Raw genomic sequence first — 16484 nt, 5'->3', positions numbered from 1 at the left:
ACAAGTTCTTACTCTCAGATATGTTCAGCAGCCTATGAGAAATGATTAGGTGGTCTTGGATCATTTCCGAGTGAAAAGTGTGTCACACAAACCGGTATCAAAATTGGCACCCTGGTAAGCAGTCTAGACATAGAAAATATCACAAAGATGCAGAAAGTGAACTAGCATCTGAGTTCTAGAAGTGATACCTCCAGAAGAGTTGAGAGAGAATGGTAGGGCAGCATGGGAAAGCTTGAGCTATAGTTTGCTAGCTAAATAAGTAACTTCAGTTGCTAATGCTGTCAGCCTGACGCCTTTCACAATCACTAAACTCATTTTTCTTTTCTTAAAGAAGGAGAAAATATATACATAAGCAACCTACATTTTCAGTACTTGGTGCTGACAGCTTTTTTCCAAGAACCTTAAACCTGCCCTTCCCTTGGTGTGCCTAAGGGACTACCTTGATAGAAAAATGGAGGGGATAATGAGAGAGAACTTTGACCTGCAGGTTTCACAGTACACCATCTCTACCTATTCATCTTACATGTCTGTCTTGCCTTCACAAAGGGAACCATGAGAGTTTGTGTAGGCATCTCTTGGTTCCTAATGGCATAGTGCCATGCATCAGGGCTCCCTGTGTATATTCTCTAGGATACTTGCTGAGTAGTGCTATTTTAATGGTGAAGGACAAGTTTGTGTTTGAAGCCTCTTTAACTTAGCGTTATCCTGATGAATACCTATTTTGACACCCATCTACCTTTTTGGGTTTTTTACCAGCATGCCACAAGTCAGCAGATGACACAGCTTTAGCTGTGGTTGTCCTCAGTGTAAAATGTTCTGCCCTTGGATCCACTTCAATTGTTCACTTTCCCACTTCTAAAAAAGAGAGATGAAAATGTAACTTTTTCCTGGGGGGATTTTAATTTGTTTTGTATTTGAATCAGTTTGTTTCTATATTTGTGTTTTTTACATCAATACACAGCTCCATGGTAGATTGTGGGGAAGGGAGGGTTTTATCATTATCCTGGTTATATGGCGCATGGGCTCCTTGGAAAGTGCCTTTCATCAAAGCTCAGAATTGTCTTTGTATTTTAAGAAATACAGCTTATTTTGAGAATTTCTGAAGACTACTCCGAAGATTGCTAAGGAGATGCTCCCTACTTTGTATTCCCAAGATTTCAGTTCTTACCTACTTTTCTTGGTTCTCAAAGCTATTGTTAGGGCACGTCTCCATGGAGGAAGTAAAATTAATTTGAATTAATAAAAGGTGTAAATTTAAAGTGGATTAGTTAAACTGCATTAAACCCCTGTGTGGACATACTCATTCAGAATTAAAGTTGTCTTAATTTGCTTTAGGTTACCGAATCCACTTTAAATTCCCACCTTTACTTAGTTCAAATTAACTTTCCTGAGTGTCCCCGTGCAGACAAACCCTAAGATTCCCAAGCAGAAAACCAAAGCCTAAACTTTGCCAGGGCAGAAACAAAGCTCCAAGGGTTCCGTTCCAAAAGTTCATCTCATCTCAGAATAAGGATGAAGTGGGGGAAGATCATCTAGTTCCAGCATGCGTGGCTCACCATTGATCTTAGACACAGTGGGTTCAAAAGTGTTCCAACAATTCTGGTATCTCCTGCCATGCGAAAGGTGGTAAGTTCCAACATCTCTGTAAAGGGAGGGTCTCCTCTTCCTCGTGATGCCTGTGGGAAAATGAAACCATTTAATAACTTTCTTCTGGGAAAAAGTTTCCACGGCTTTATTCTTATTTCATTGCCTTCCAAAATAACGAAGAATGCGAGGGAAATCCTGCTGATTGTCCTCATAAAACCCAGCTGTCCATCTAGCACCTATATATCTTGGGTACATATCCAAGAGAATGGTTTGACTGTGTACAGAGAATAGCATTGTATGGAGGCAGTTTGGCCTAGTGGATAGTGCACTGGGACTGTGGAGACATGGATTCTGTACCTGGCTCAGTCATTGGCCTGCTGGGTGACCTAGGGCAAGTCATCTCATCTCTGTTTCCATTTCCTCTTCTGTAAAATGGGGGTACTGATACTGACATCCTTTGTAAAGTGCTTTGAGATCTACACATGAAAAATGCTGTATGAAAGCTGGGTGTTTTTATCATAATGTTCTGAGGTCTGAGGCATAAGAGCACTGCTTATATTTCATCTTTCTCCCATTTGGGATAGACTCTGTTCAAATGACATTCACAAAGGTTGTTGGGATTGTGGTGGTGCTGCGGGAGTGACAAAAAAATGTTGTTATACTGTACCCAGATGAGACTCTTCTGAATAAGTTTGGCCTGGGAAATCACTAGGTGGTATCCACAACTCTGGAAATCCATTTTCTTATGAGCAGTGCTAACTGAAGGGGAAATGAGCTCATTCCATCATTCATAGAAACGTAGTTCACGTTGGCTTAATGATAAAGACCTTAGGAATGATTTTTCCATTATCAGACAAAGTAATCATGTTTCAATAATGGTGTGTAAAACTTCAGCATGGCTAGGAGTTGTCTTGCTTCGCACACATCTGCTCCGATATATTGTAATGACACTACTACCATAACAATACTTTGGCTTGTGAAATTCTACAGGCACTGACTGATCTTCTAGGACCCAATCAGAGTTTAAATGATGATCCAGGTAAAAACTGTTGAAATGTGACACACGAGTTGGTGTAGCCAACTCCAGCTATGTTCTCACATCTCATTATATTTAGTGTTGTTTTCTTAAAGCCTTAGCTCCTCAAGCCATGTGATTAAATAAAGCTGGGATTCTCGTGTTAAAAAAAAATTCCTTGACTTCATGCTTCTGCAGAAAAGTTTGAAAATGGGCACTATAAAAACTCAGTGGCCAAAAAGAACCCAAAATATATTATTGTTTTTAGGCCAATTTCATGATTTTGGGGACCTTACGAATGATTTTAGTAAGTATGGGGGCTGGGAACATTGGTTCTTGCAGTCTGCCTATCATTGTAGTATTTAAATGCTGTGTTGCACAACTGGGTATATGAATAACTTTGTGCAAACATCTTTGTCTGGCTCATCTCTTGCTCCAAAAAGTGTGTTTCCCCTTGAACTGTTTCACAGCCCCCAAGGTATGTATAGGTATGTTGGATTAACAAACTACCCACACTCTCCCTGATGATCGTAGTCAATAAAAAATAGTTTGCTTCAAATGAAAATACAACTCTAGATATTTGTGAAGTCTGAATTCTCTTCTTTAATAATTTTCTGGGAAGGGCCCTAGTAATCATAAAATCAGGTCACGTTGAATAGGTCTGGGAATTGACCCAAAGATAGCTTTGTTTATGACTTCATATTGCTATGTATCAATTAGGACGCAGATGTACTCTTTGAAACCTTTTGCATTCAGGGCAGACCCTGGGAAAGAGAAGTCGACAGGGTGATTTTAGGGGTAATATATGTTTGACAAAATTATCAATGCTCAAATTTGTGTTATAGTTATTTTTTATCAGTCAATATGTATGAAACACTGGAGTAAATGGAAAACAGGCATGAAAGATATATAGTGTTGTGTCTAATTCTAGCTGCATATCTGAGGTATTGATACCATACATCGTCCACACAGAAATAATTGTGGACAAGTTTAATAGCTTCTGTCCTAAAACCTTGTTCAGAATAGTATACTGCTTTATGATGTCATTTGTTACAATTTCTCTAGGCTTCATTTCTTAATTCTGTCATACTTTGATACATTGCTGCAGTTATTTTGTAGACGCTACATGGTAACCTCTTCAGCAAAAATGGTCATTAGAGCCTGTGCTACTTTACCACCTTATGCCATGATCATATGGGATATCACACGTCACCGCTGTGTGTTTTCAACTAATATATATATTGTGTGTGATAGCATGTGTGCTTGTATGGGAAACAAAGGGGTTGATAGCGCGCCAGAGGGGACCGCTGCAGGAGATCATCCATGCAGTTTGTTGTTTACAAGGGCGTTGTTTTCTTGAAATAGTGCTTCAGTAAGGATTAGTTTAAAAAAAAAAAACACCTAAATACATAGTTGCCATCCTTAAGGTAAGGATTGCACTGTGGGAAAACTGTCGAGGTAAGTAAATTTTAAATCCTAACAACCTTAACAGTGTCCCTTCAAACTGAGCGTAGCCCTAAGTGAAATCACCACTGCACCTGCTATGCCAAGTGAAAAATCACAGCAAACCAGGGGCATAATGAAATGTGGAGTTCTCAGTGTCCTGTATAATGGTCAGTAAGCTGTACCATAAAAGACTCCCACTTAAGCAGTCTGTGGTTAGGGTAATGAAGACTGATTATTCCTGCTGTTTCCATGTAACTAGTCCCACAACTGGGTAGAGATTCTCCTTGTTTGTGCATTAAGTGACCTGTGAATATATAAAGCATATTTAGCTTGGAATCCATTTGTTTCAGAGCATATGACACAAGATTTATCACATGTAATTAGTGTAGGGTACTGCAATGCACATGGAACTATTACTTGCAGAACAGTGTAAACTGCAGTATGTAATAGATATCAGCAAAGAGTGAAGCTCATTGTCAAAAAAGACTGTTTGGTTATTTGAACAAGTTGCAATTTAAATAGGCAAGGTATTGATTTATGAAGAGATGATTTATGAAAATAAAGCTCCATTTCTAGTAGAACTAACCAGTATAGACATACATGTTACATAAATTATTTGTGGTAGACAAATTGTGGATCTAGTGCTTACGAAATGTTAGATCTGTTCTTGTTATGATCTAGTGAGAGCGGGGGGAGTGAGGGGCAGAGACAGAATAACCTGCTCAGATTTCCATGAAAATGTGCAAACTATGAAAAATTAAATATTTTGTATGTTTGAGATCTGGTGTTATACATTGAAAGACCCCTCTGTCCCTAAGCATCAATTGATCTGATTAATACTATAGCATAGACATAGTGAATGTTTATTTTATTCCTTTAACTTCAGGGTCTCAGTTCCCAATGTTAATACTAAGGGAACAAGATGACCTTCTCAGAAGGAGCTTTAGGTTGATTAGAGTGTTTTCCAGAACAGACTGACACACACATTTTAAAATGACTGTCCCCCAATGTTATTTTCTGGGGAGGTAGCTTTGTAGTACCTTTTAAGAAATCACAGTGCACTAAGATGTTAAAGGACGTAATGTGCATATCTCTCTGTAGGAAGGCGTTTAGGGAAAATGTTCTTTCACTGCTGCTTGCACAGAAACCTGTGAAAAATATTTTCTTATGTGGCTCATAACAGGACTGTAGGTTTTTTGCTGAGTTCTCTGCAAAGAATGGGGGAAGTGGAGTTGGAGATTGTTGTTTTTTCGCAGGTGTGCCTGTGGCCCCAAATGGAAACCAATCAAGGTGCGATTTATGTTCATTAAGTGCTTGTCAAAACTGAAAAATTTTCTAATCAACAGCAATATAGCAGAGGCCCCCTCTATGGCTGGGAGTGTCGCCTCCGCAGTATCGGCTATTTGCCTGTTACAACTCTAGGCTAGAAATCCACTGATGATTACATTAGGCTAAGCTGTGAAGTAAATGAACCATGTCTTATTTAGGTGCAACTAGCTTCAGTGTAGTCCTGCCCCGCAGGGCACTTTATAGCGTTTTATGGTTTTAAAATTAGTGTAGCTTCCCATTTGCTGCAGGGTGCTGCATGTTATGCCTTTGAACTCAATAAGCAAAGGGAAGGGGGCCTTTTGTTTTTTCCCCTTATTTTTTTTTCCTTTGCAGTTTAGCAATTTTGTTTTGCATCTTTTCCAGACGGCATTTTGCAATAAAAATGTCTGACTGCCATGTACACACAAAAGTACGGCTTCAGCATTTACCAGTCTACGTCTCGCACCCGCTTCTGACAAAGCAGTTGTTGCTGACAATGAACAATAGCTTTGCAGGTTACCATTCACGGCTCCCTAAGTCAGTATTATTCTCTAAAATATGCCATCTTGATCTTAGCTCCCTCTCTCCAAAAACTTCCAACATTCCATCCTGAGATACAAACACGGGCTCTCTGTTTTAATACTTCAGCAGCATCTTTCACCTACGGATAAGGAAGCCTTAATGCAGTGAGCCTCACAAACATCTCTGTATGATAGACAAGCAGGGTCTCCTATCTGCTGACAGGGAATCTGACATACATGTATCAAATATCTGGCCCAGCACCACAGGGCAAACCAATAATAGTAGTGGGAGTAGAACTCCTAACTACTTGCCCTGTGTGTTAACCAGTTTCTAGCATGGGGAGTGGGAGCTGTCAGATTGTGTCAACACAAGTCACAGAATGGGAAGTATGTGTTTTTTTTTGGCTGCTAACACTTTGAAGACTACAGAAATATTCATGTACCACGTAATATTTGACTGGAAAAAGCCAGCACTCTTCAGGTTAAATTCTGTATTTTATTACCTTAGAGTAAGTTATTGATGGGAGACAGAGAGAGGGAAAGGAATGCAAGAAAGAAAATGAAAATTTGAGGGACCAGTTTTTTCTAGGACTTTCTGAGAAGTGAGAGGTTAGATTAGGTTTAGGTACATTAATTTTGTGACACACAGTAACCTTGCGATGAGTATTTTGATGTTGAGCATGCAAGAAGAGTGTACTCAGCCAAACAACTGTCAATGGTTAGGGCCCTACCAAATTCACAGTCATGAAAAATGCATCACGGTCTGTGAAATCTAGTCTCCACTGTGAAATCTGTCAATTGTGGGGCACTCCCTGGTATTGCCACCCTTGCTTCTGCACTGCCTTCAGAGCTAGATGGCCACAGAGCAGAGGCTGCTGGGCAGGCACCCAGCTTTGAAGGTAACACCACTGCCAGCAGCAAAGCAGAAGTGAGGGTGGCATGGTACAGGGAGGTTGTCACTTTTGGGGTGGGTCTTATGGATGGACACAGTGGGCAACTGCCCAGGGTGCTGTGGTCAGGGAGTCGCTGTGGTCACACACACCCCCACGCCTCCACATACACACAGCCAGCCCAAGGCCCCTTTAAACCTGAAGGCCGGGCTGGCTGGGAGCCCAGCTCTGAAGGCAGGGCTGTCACAAGCAGCAGTGCAGAAGTATGGATGGCAATATTGCAACCTTCCTACAATAGTCTTGTGACACCCCCCCCCCTTTGGGACCCCCCACAGTTACAACACTATAATTTAAATATCTGAAACCATGAAATTTAAGATTTTTAAAATACTATAACTGTTAAATATACCAAAATGGACCGTGAATTTGGTAGGGCCCTAATCATGGTAAACAGTATGTGTATTCTGTCGTGTGAGGGGAAGGATTGTGGAGAAGGGCTGCTTCAACTATAGTCCATCCAAATGCAACCAGATGGAGTCCTAAGAATCCCCTGCTCTGAGGCCTCCCAGGGAAAGAGCTGATATGGTTTCTATGCATGGAGGACCACACTGGAACATTGGACCTTTCACTGTATTTTCAGAACTGTCCAGTATCAACAGTACAAGGTTCAGTGTCTCCCAGTCCTGGTCTGCTTTTGCAGCAAGAATCTGAGTCGCTCATTTTTGTATATCACATAAAGCAGTGCAGAACACTCCCACTTAGGCTCCCAGGGTCTATAGCTATCTACTTGATAATTTCATTCTCTTTTAAAGTCTCACTTGCTTTGCAATACTCAAGCTCCATCTTTGCTTCTGTAACTCTGACAGACCCCGGTCGGTGGTGGGTGGGATCAATTCTGGGACCTCTGGAGCTTAGTGCATGAGCCTCTACTGTATGAGCTAAAAGCCAGCTGGCTGTTAGCTAAGGCTGTAGAGCAGGCTCATTTTATCTCTCTCTAAGTGGTCTCGGTGCCACTAGATGGGACAGAACACCACATCTAGGAGGTGTGTGGGTTACGCTTCCTTGCCCTTTGTATGGTTATTTATATCTGTGCAAAGTAATTGGAATGGTAGTATTTTACACCTACTTTTCACAAGTGTTGTTTAACCACAAGGAGAAATGCACTGGAGATTAAGGCCGTCAGATATAGTGGATTTTAAACCTGAAGTAAGTTTATGGTATTTGGTTTCTAAAAATTGAGTTTGCATATTGTATTAGTTTGTACATTTCACTAGCTGTTCTTAGCTTATTAGTCAGGTTGTAGAAACAAAAGTGATTGGGTGCTTGCAGGCGTTGCTCAATGGCAGGGGTAACTTTTTAAATGCGATGGAGCCATGAACAAATGGAGAGTGTTCTTGCATAATAAACTAGGTTTTGGAAATAAGAAAAGTGAAATGCAGCTGATAGACTTTGGTAATTTATTTATTTGTATTTCATCCACAATGTACTGTGCCATGCACTTAAATCATATTAACAATATAGTTCCTGTGCCAAGGCATGTAGAGTCCAGACAGGCAACATGAGGAATGGAGGGAACATACAGCAGGAACTCGCGTGGTCCTATAGTTCTGCCTTTAAAATAAACTCCGTGTCTGTGTTGTAAGAGAGCATTGTACACGCCTCCAAACCTGGTGGAGCTGTGTTCTGATTTTTTCTTATTTGAAGCAGTGTTGAAATAAAGGCCTATTCTCATGTGCAGACAGTAGTGTAGAGAAGAAATTAAACTACTGTGCCCAGTGTTATGTGATATGGAAGACATTTTTTGTGGTTCCTTTCTTAAGTTTTGAAAATTAAAGTTTGATTTTTTTTCCCCTTTAGACAAGATTGTGTGCTTCCATGACATGAATAGTGGTTTTGTTGAAGAATTCTTCATAGCAATTTTTATTAGATTTTTTTTTAATATAAAGGAGGATTCTAATTGTTTTGGGAATGAATGTATGATAATTGGACACCTGTGTTCACTGAATTTTGTGTGTGTGAGAGTGATTTAAAAAACTGAAGTCCACATGAATGTATACCAACAGTTGTGTAATGTTTTCATTGCAATTATTTATTCCAGTTAGTAAGGAACATCCTTAAATAGCAGTATTAAATATTCTCAAGACAAGGCCTATTTAGAAAGCAAAGTCATATCTATCTCTTTAGTCAGTCCGTGTGTTTGCCTAAGCAGCTTCCATCCATTTCACTGTTTAACTTAATTATATTTCCATTTACAGTGTTTCTGAAAAGAAAGCTGTATTATTGTGTATCATGTCTTTTCACTATGGGCAATTCATTTTGAGGTGTTATTAAATAACATTTTGCAGCTTCTAGAAGTATTTGTCCTTTCTATGGCAATCACGGGTATTTTAGCAGTTAATTTAGTCTTATAGATACTAGTCACTTGCCTTGAGTAGTCAAATTAACACTCAGTGGCGCTATATTTGAGCAAACTGCTAAAGGTGTTACCTCAGGATGAAAAGCAATGAGAATCAATATAGTGAGTGTATTTTTAGGGAATATTGATTGATTGATGTGTTCTAGGCTTAACTTCAAGTACCAGCATGCCCCACAGCTGACTAAGATGAAGTCGCCAGTTACTGATAACTGTAGGCCATTACTTATGTAGTATTTCACAAGCTCGGAGATTAGATGAACACTTTTTTAAACAATTTTTTAGCTAAAGAAGTTGTGTATGCGGTAGTTACAATATCTGTAACGCCTACCAAATCCTAGTAAAGTGCCTCACATTTTCCCCACTTACAGTGCAACTACCTGCCATTGCTGTGAGAATTGGAGAAGACATTGATTTGATTCAGTGCTGCACAGTATTCCTGTAGGGATCTGTTTGGTACACTGAGGCATTAATGACTTATCTCCCTTCCTCGAAAGGCAGCTCCACAGAAGGTGGTAGCCATGTTAAGCTGTGCTTCTGTCAGCAAGCTGAGAGCTGTGTCTCTCTGACACAACTCTCGATTGCTAGCAGGTTTCTCTCATTGCACCTCATTTGCATCTGGGACATCAATTAGCATGTTTGTTGAGGCTAATTGAATGAAACTCAATCATAGCTCTTAATTGCTTGACTATGTGAAAAGAAATCACATTAATGCAGCTAATTAAGTATATGGCAATAGATGCAACATAATTAGGAGTGAAATGTGAAAAACAACCGATGGCAAAGGTGTAAGAGCAGGAGTGTGGGGGGGATTCAGGCACTCCGTTATCTTGTTATTGACGCATTTGGGGAGGGTTCCCTTTGCTCTGGTGCTTGTTTTTTTCACAGTGCTGAATGATGAACATGGACAACTTGAGAAGAAAAATGCAAATGGATTTGCAATTACTACTTTTTCAAGCTGTTGAGGGGCAGAAGATGGCACTTCTGGGGTGGCCCGCTGTTGAGTAGGCTCTAGGGACTTGTTAAGTGCTGTTTAAAAGTACTTGGCTTTGAATTACCCTCATGCCTTGTTAAAGAGTTTTTTCCCCTTTTTTCTCAGATCAGCGTTTTCTACAACTAACATCTAGGGGAGTTAAATCTGTAACATTTGCATATCAAAATCAGACTTGCTGTCTTCTCTTTAACACATCATATTCCAGATGACAGCGAGACCCTCATCTGTTCTAATCTGATCAAACCACACGTCACACTTCTGACCAAGCTGCATTATTTTGTAGTTGTAACTTTTAATTCAAGTACAGATCTAAGATGCGTGGATGCAGGGCTAGGAGGGAGTTGACATCCTAGTGGAAGGAAGCTCAGTGCTTTCCTCTCTCCCTTTACGGGGAAATGTACAGGATTATTATTATGCACCCAGCACAGAATGAAAGGGTCTTTGTCACGTGCATTCAATACATCCATAGAAAGTAATAATGTAAACTGTCATTTAGTGCTTGTGGGGCTTCTATTTTGTTTGGGCACCTTTGTTTAATAGTAAAATAATAGTTACGGTATATTTATTCCCTGCTTCCCAACATTAATTTACTCTTTCTTCAGTAAGTTTATACCTCACTTTCAAACCTGATTCCTTCTCTACTTAAGGCAACTTAATCTGCACCTGAGACATTTCCGAAACTTAGTGTTAAAGGTGATTTGTGTACTCACTCCAGTTCCAGAATTTGTAGAGAACGCTTTAAACTTCTCCATTAGCAAAATTTAAATGGAATACATCAGTTATTGTATGTTAAATAAAATGTGTCTATTAAAAGAGCGCATGCTGAGGTTTAGTCACTATCTGATTAGCCTCATTTTAGAGCCCATAAGCAATAAATGCTCAATTACGTTCCTCTTATTGTATTTTAATTTGTGAAGAATTGGCATTGAACAAGAAAGTTATACCCAGTTGATGTTTTATAAGGGGAGCTATTCTTTTCATCTTGTACTGTACCAGAAATTAGTGAAGGGAGGGTTTTTTAATTTTCGGCTACTCCTCTGATACTTAATTTTCAGTGTCACTCTGCACTCTAAAACCTCCAGTGAACTGTTCCGACTCCCCCTTCATACCATGTAGGTATTTACTGCATTCACGAACAACCTGAAGAAATCTGATATAATTTCTTTATCAAACTGGATAAGTCTACCAGAAAATAAGTATTGCCCCAGTAGCAGAGTTCAGCATGTTTAAACAGAATGTGTATTTCATATTGTAAAATTTGTGTTGCTGTGTTAAAGGTGAAGTGGTGTTTATGGAAAATAAATAATTTACCATAATTGTAGCCATGTAAGAGTTGCAGTGATTTGGACCCATAACAGGCCTTCTTGCAAAACTATTTTAATCCTTCTGACTTTAATTCAGCCTTCCTAATCCCAACATTATGGAATCAAGTCAATTAATGGGAAACAACCCTGAAGAGAACATCGTTGTTATCACAAAAATAAATGTTAGCCTGGCAACTAAGAATTACAAGACTGTTTCCAAAAAAGAGAACAATATAAGATAGTTTCAATCCATTTTATTTCCATAGTTACCTATGGAGTTGAGGAACTCAGAAATATGCAACTCTGGTTTTTGCACATGCCGTTTTGTACCACTAGCATACTAACCACTCAATTTTTGGCCCTATTCGTGAAATATCTGGTTGCTTCAGATATAGTAGCTATTAGTCTGGCTAAATCTACATGACAATACTATTACATTGGTCACCCCACATACTGTTAGAGAATTGTATGGAAGAATTCTCTTTGGAGAACAGATGCAAAGGCCTCTTTTTTCTGGAGACTCTGTGCGGGAGTAAAGAAGATGAGTGTAATTTGCTGTGCTGCAGAATCCTAGTAAACAGGTGGTTGTTCCTATGCAAGCCGCTGACCAACCTCTTTCTGCATTAGGATCTGTCCTCTTGGTGCATTTATGTATTTGATAAGCAAGAATTATGAAAATCTTTTCCCACTTTTAGTCTCCAGTTCTTAATATACTATTCTAACTTGTAGGTTTCTTGTACCTTTTTGATTTTTATTGGTTTGTTTCTCTGCAGGACTATATGCAGAATGTTCACGGAAAAGAAATCGACCTTTTGAGAACTACTGTGAAAGTGCCAGGAAAGAGGCCACCTCGAGCGACATCAGCTTGTGCACCCATCTCCAGTCCCAAAACGAATGGCATGTCCAAAGACATGAGCAGTTTACACATCTCTCCTAATTCAGGTAAGAGAATAGCAAGTTGAGCAAAACAAAAGAACATATGTTCTCTTCCAGTCAAATACGTTAGTGTGTGAGAATGCATGCATATGTTCATACATATATACCACCTATGTGGAAATGATAGCTATGAAATAAATTACAAATTCAAGTGACAAATGACATCCATGACTGTTAAACTTTCCCTCTGTCTACTAATCCATTTCCCACAAGAGATCTCAAACCTCTGAGCACCTTTAAACTGCCACCTTTTTATTTATTTTAAAGTGCTTAGCCAGTGAAATATTTCCTTATTTCCCTTCTAAATTACACAAAGGCTCACGATGAGAAATATTCAGTCCTGTCCCAGTACGAGGTTATTGGGTCCAATATTTTGCATCCCTGCTGGGCTAGAAACAGGAGATTTATGCCATTGGAAAAGAGCACTTCCAATTTGCCAATGGGATTCACAGCACCCATGTCTAACTTTTGTCTCTTCCCTCTCCATGTTCTTGTCAGCTGTTGGAAGCGGGGTCAGAAGAAGAACATCTTCATTTGCAAAATCCTCCCATACACTGTGCTGCAGAAAGTGAGAGAGCAGCTTCCTTTTTAAAATGTCCCATGTTCCTCCAAACCGGAAGCAGGAAACAGTGGGTGAGAGTGGACGCTTCATTTCTTAGAGAACATAAGAATGGCCATACTGGGTCAGACCAAGGATCTGTCTAGCCCAATATCCTGTCTTCTGACAGTGGGCAGTGCCAGATGCTTCAGAGGAAAGGGATAGAACAGGGCAATTTTTGAGTGATCCATCCCCTGTTGTCCAGTCCCACCTTCAGGCAGTGGGACATTTAGGAGCACCCAGAGCACAGAATCATAGAATATATGGGTTGGAAGGGACCTCAGGAGGTCATCTAGTCCAACCCCCTGCTCACAGCAGGACTGATCCCCGACTAAATCATCCCAGCCAGGGCTTTGTCAAGCCTGACCTTAAAAACTTCTAGGGAAGGAGATTCCACCACCTCCCTAGCATGGGATTGTGTCCTTGACCATCTTCACTAGTAGCCCTGGATGGGCCTGTCCTCCCTGAACTTATCTAATTCTTTTTTGAACCCAGCTATAGTTTAGGTCTTCATAACATCTCCAGCAACGAGTGCCCCAGATGGACTGTACGTTGTGTGAAGAAGTACTTCCTTATGTTTGTTTTAAACCTGCTCTCTATTGACTTCATTTGGGTGACCCATGGTTTTTGCATTATGTGGAGGGATAAATAAAACTTCCCTATACGTGTTCTCGTAACCATTCCTGATTTTATAAACCTCAGTCATATCCCCCTTTCATAATCTCTTTTCTAAGATGAACCAGTCCCAGTCTTTTTAATCTGTCCTCATATGGAAGTTGTTCCATACCCCTAATAATTTTTTTTTTGCTCTTCTGTGTACTTTTTTCCAATTCTAATATATCTTTTTGGAGATGGGGCAACCAGAACTGCACACAGTATTACATAAGAACATAGGAACCAAAGGTCCATCTAGCCCAGTATCCTGTCTTCCGACAGTGGGCAATGCCAGGTGCCCCAGAGGGAATGAACAGAACAGGTCATCATCAAGTGATCCATCCCCTGTCGCCCATTCCCAGCTTCCGGCAAACAGAGGCTAGAGACACCATGCCTGCCCATCCTGGCTAATAGCCGTTGATGGACCTATCCTCCATGAACTTATCTAGCTCTTTTTTGAACCCTGTTATAGTCATAAGAACATAAGAATGGCCATACTGGGTCAGACCAAAGGTCCATCCAACCCAGTATCCTGTCTGCTGACAGTGGCCAATGCCAGGTGCCCCTGAGGGAGTGAACCTAACAGGTAATTGGCCTTCACAACATCCTCTGGCAAAGAGTTCCACTGGTTTACTGTGGGCTGTGTGAAGAAATACTTCCTTTTGTGTGTTTTGCCTATTAATTTCATTTGGTAACCCCTAGTTCTTGTGTTATGAGAAGGAGTAAATACCACTTCCTGATTTACTGTCTCCACACCAGTCATGACTTTATAGACCTCTATCATATCCCCCCTTAGTCATCTCTTTTCCAAGCTGAAAAGTCCTAGTCTTATTAATCTCTCCTCATATGGTATGGAACAGAAGCCGTTCCATACCCCTAATCATTTTTGTTGCCCTTTTCTGAACCTTTTCCAATATATCTTTTTTGAGATAGGGCACCCACATCTATATGCAGTATTCAGGATGTGGGCATACCATGTATTTATGTAGTGGCATTATGATATTTTCTGTCTATCTATCCCTTTCCTGATGGTTCCTTCCGTTCTGTTAGCTTTTTTGACTGGCCCTGCACATTGAGAGAGTGTTTTCAGAGAACTTTCAACAATGGTCCCAGATCTTTTTTTTTTTTAGTGGTAACAGATAATTTAGACCCCATAATTCTGTATTTATAGTTGGGATTATGTTTTCCAGTATGTATTACTTTGAATTTATCAACACGGAATTTCATCTTCCATTTTGTTGCCCAGTCATCCAGTTTTGAGAGATCCCTTTGTAACTCTTTGGAGTCTGATTTGGACTTCGCTATCTTGAGTAATTTTGTATCATCTCCAAACTTTGCCACCTCACTCTTTATCCATTTCTCCAGATCCTTTATTAATATGTTGAACAGTACTGATACCAGAACAGATCCTTGAGGAACCCTGCTATTTTAACTTCTCCACTGTGAAAACTGACCATTTTTTCCTACCCTTTGTTTCCTGTCTTTTAACCAGTTACTGTTCCATGGGGACCTTTCCTCTTACCCGGGACTACTTACTTTGCTTAAGAGCCTTTGGGTGAGGGACCTTAAGAACACGAGAGCGGCCATACTGCGTCAGACCAATGGTCTGTCTGGCCCAGTATCCTGTCTCTGACAGTGGCCAGTGCCAGATGCTTCAGAGGGGATGAACAGAACAGGGAAATTTTTGAGTGATCCACCCCCTGTTGACCAGTCCCAGCATCTGGCAGTCAGAGGCTTAGGGACTTCCAGAGCATGGAGGCAAAGGCTTTCTGAAAGTCCAAGTATGGTATATCCAGGGAATCACCCTTGTCCACATGGTTGTTGACACTCTGAGAATTGTAATAAATTGGTGAATCATGATTACCCTTCCCCAACAAATCATATTCTTCTAGATGTCTTATAATTCTCTTCTTTTCTATAGTTTCAACCAGTTGGCTGATATTGAAGTTAGGCTTGCCAGCCTGTAATTGCCAGGATTGTTTCTGGGACCTTTTTAAAAAATCAGCGTTACATTAGCTATACACCAGTCATCTGGTACACAGGCTGATTTAAGCAGTAGCTTACATATCATAGTTAGTAGTTCTGCAATTTCATATTTGAGTTCCTTCACAATTCTTGGGTGAATGCCATCTGATCCTGGTGACTTATTTCTGTTTAATTTATCAATTTGTTCCAAAATCTCCTCTATTGACACCTTGAATTTGTCATCTAAAAAGAATGGCTCAGGTGTGGAAATCTCCCTCATATCATCTGCTATGAAGACTTGATGGAAAGAATTGATTTAGCTTCTCCACAACGGCCTGGTCTTCCTCGAGTGTTTCTTTAGCATCTCAGTCGTCCAGTGGCCCCATTGGTGGTTTGGCAGGCTTGCTGCATCTGATGTACTAAAAAAAAAATGTCGCTGATGTTGCTGATTAGACACCTCTTTCCTTAGTCAACCACATGGCCAATTTATCAAAACACTGCTGATCACTCGGAGGGTTTTTGCCCTTTATTACTGAGTTAGCAATCAACTTTGATATTTGTGACCTTTTCACTCGCATTTGAAGGGGGTCGATGGATTGCTATTTACATTTTAAAAAATAGAAATAAATCCTTAAAGTATTTTACATTTTTTTTAAATGTATGAATCGGTGACGTTACTTAGTAGGCAAAAGACGCTTTATAGTCCTGATGTGAGTGTCTTTGAGAGGCAGTTATACTCTTTTGGCATCTTCTTCAACCAATCGGAGTGAGGTAAATATTCAGGTCATTCTGTTTGGACATCAATCCCTATGAAGCATATGCTGTCCTCCAGCGTGTGATGTAGGAGGGGAGT

General features: G+C 40.2%; 1 protein-coding gene across 15 annotated transcripts in view; it reads left to right on the top strand.

The window, feature by feature from the left end:
- Positions 1–16484, top strand: part of AGAP1 (ArfGAP with GTPase domain, ankyrin repeat and PH domain 1) — a 684170-nt gene that overhangs the window by 446805 nt on the left and 220881 nt on the right. For 14 of the 15 annotated variants that reach the window (XM_043525622.1, XM_037912087.2, XM_037912086.2 and 11 more), the window contains one exon: positions 12252–12420. In XM_043525622.1, the coding sequence (XP_043381557.1) occupies positions 12252–12420 (169 nt within the window). Of the gene's footprint in view, positions 1–12251; positions 12421–12912; positions 13203–16484 lie in introns of those variants that run through there. The other variant, XM_043525621.1, reaches the window with a different exon arrangement.

This window comes from Chelonia mydas, chromosome 11 (genome assembly GCF_015237465.2).
Source record: "Chelonia mydas isolate rCheMyd1 chromosome 11, rCheMyd1.pri.v2, whole genome shotgun sequence".
Lineage (NCBI taxonomy): Eukaryota > Metazoa > Chordata > Testudines > Cheloniidae > Chelonia > Chelonia mydas.
The sequence above is the reverse complement of the archived record's forward strand: the minus strand, read 5'-3'. Positions and strand labels throughout refer to the sequence as shown.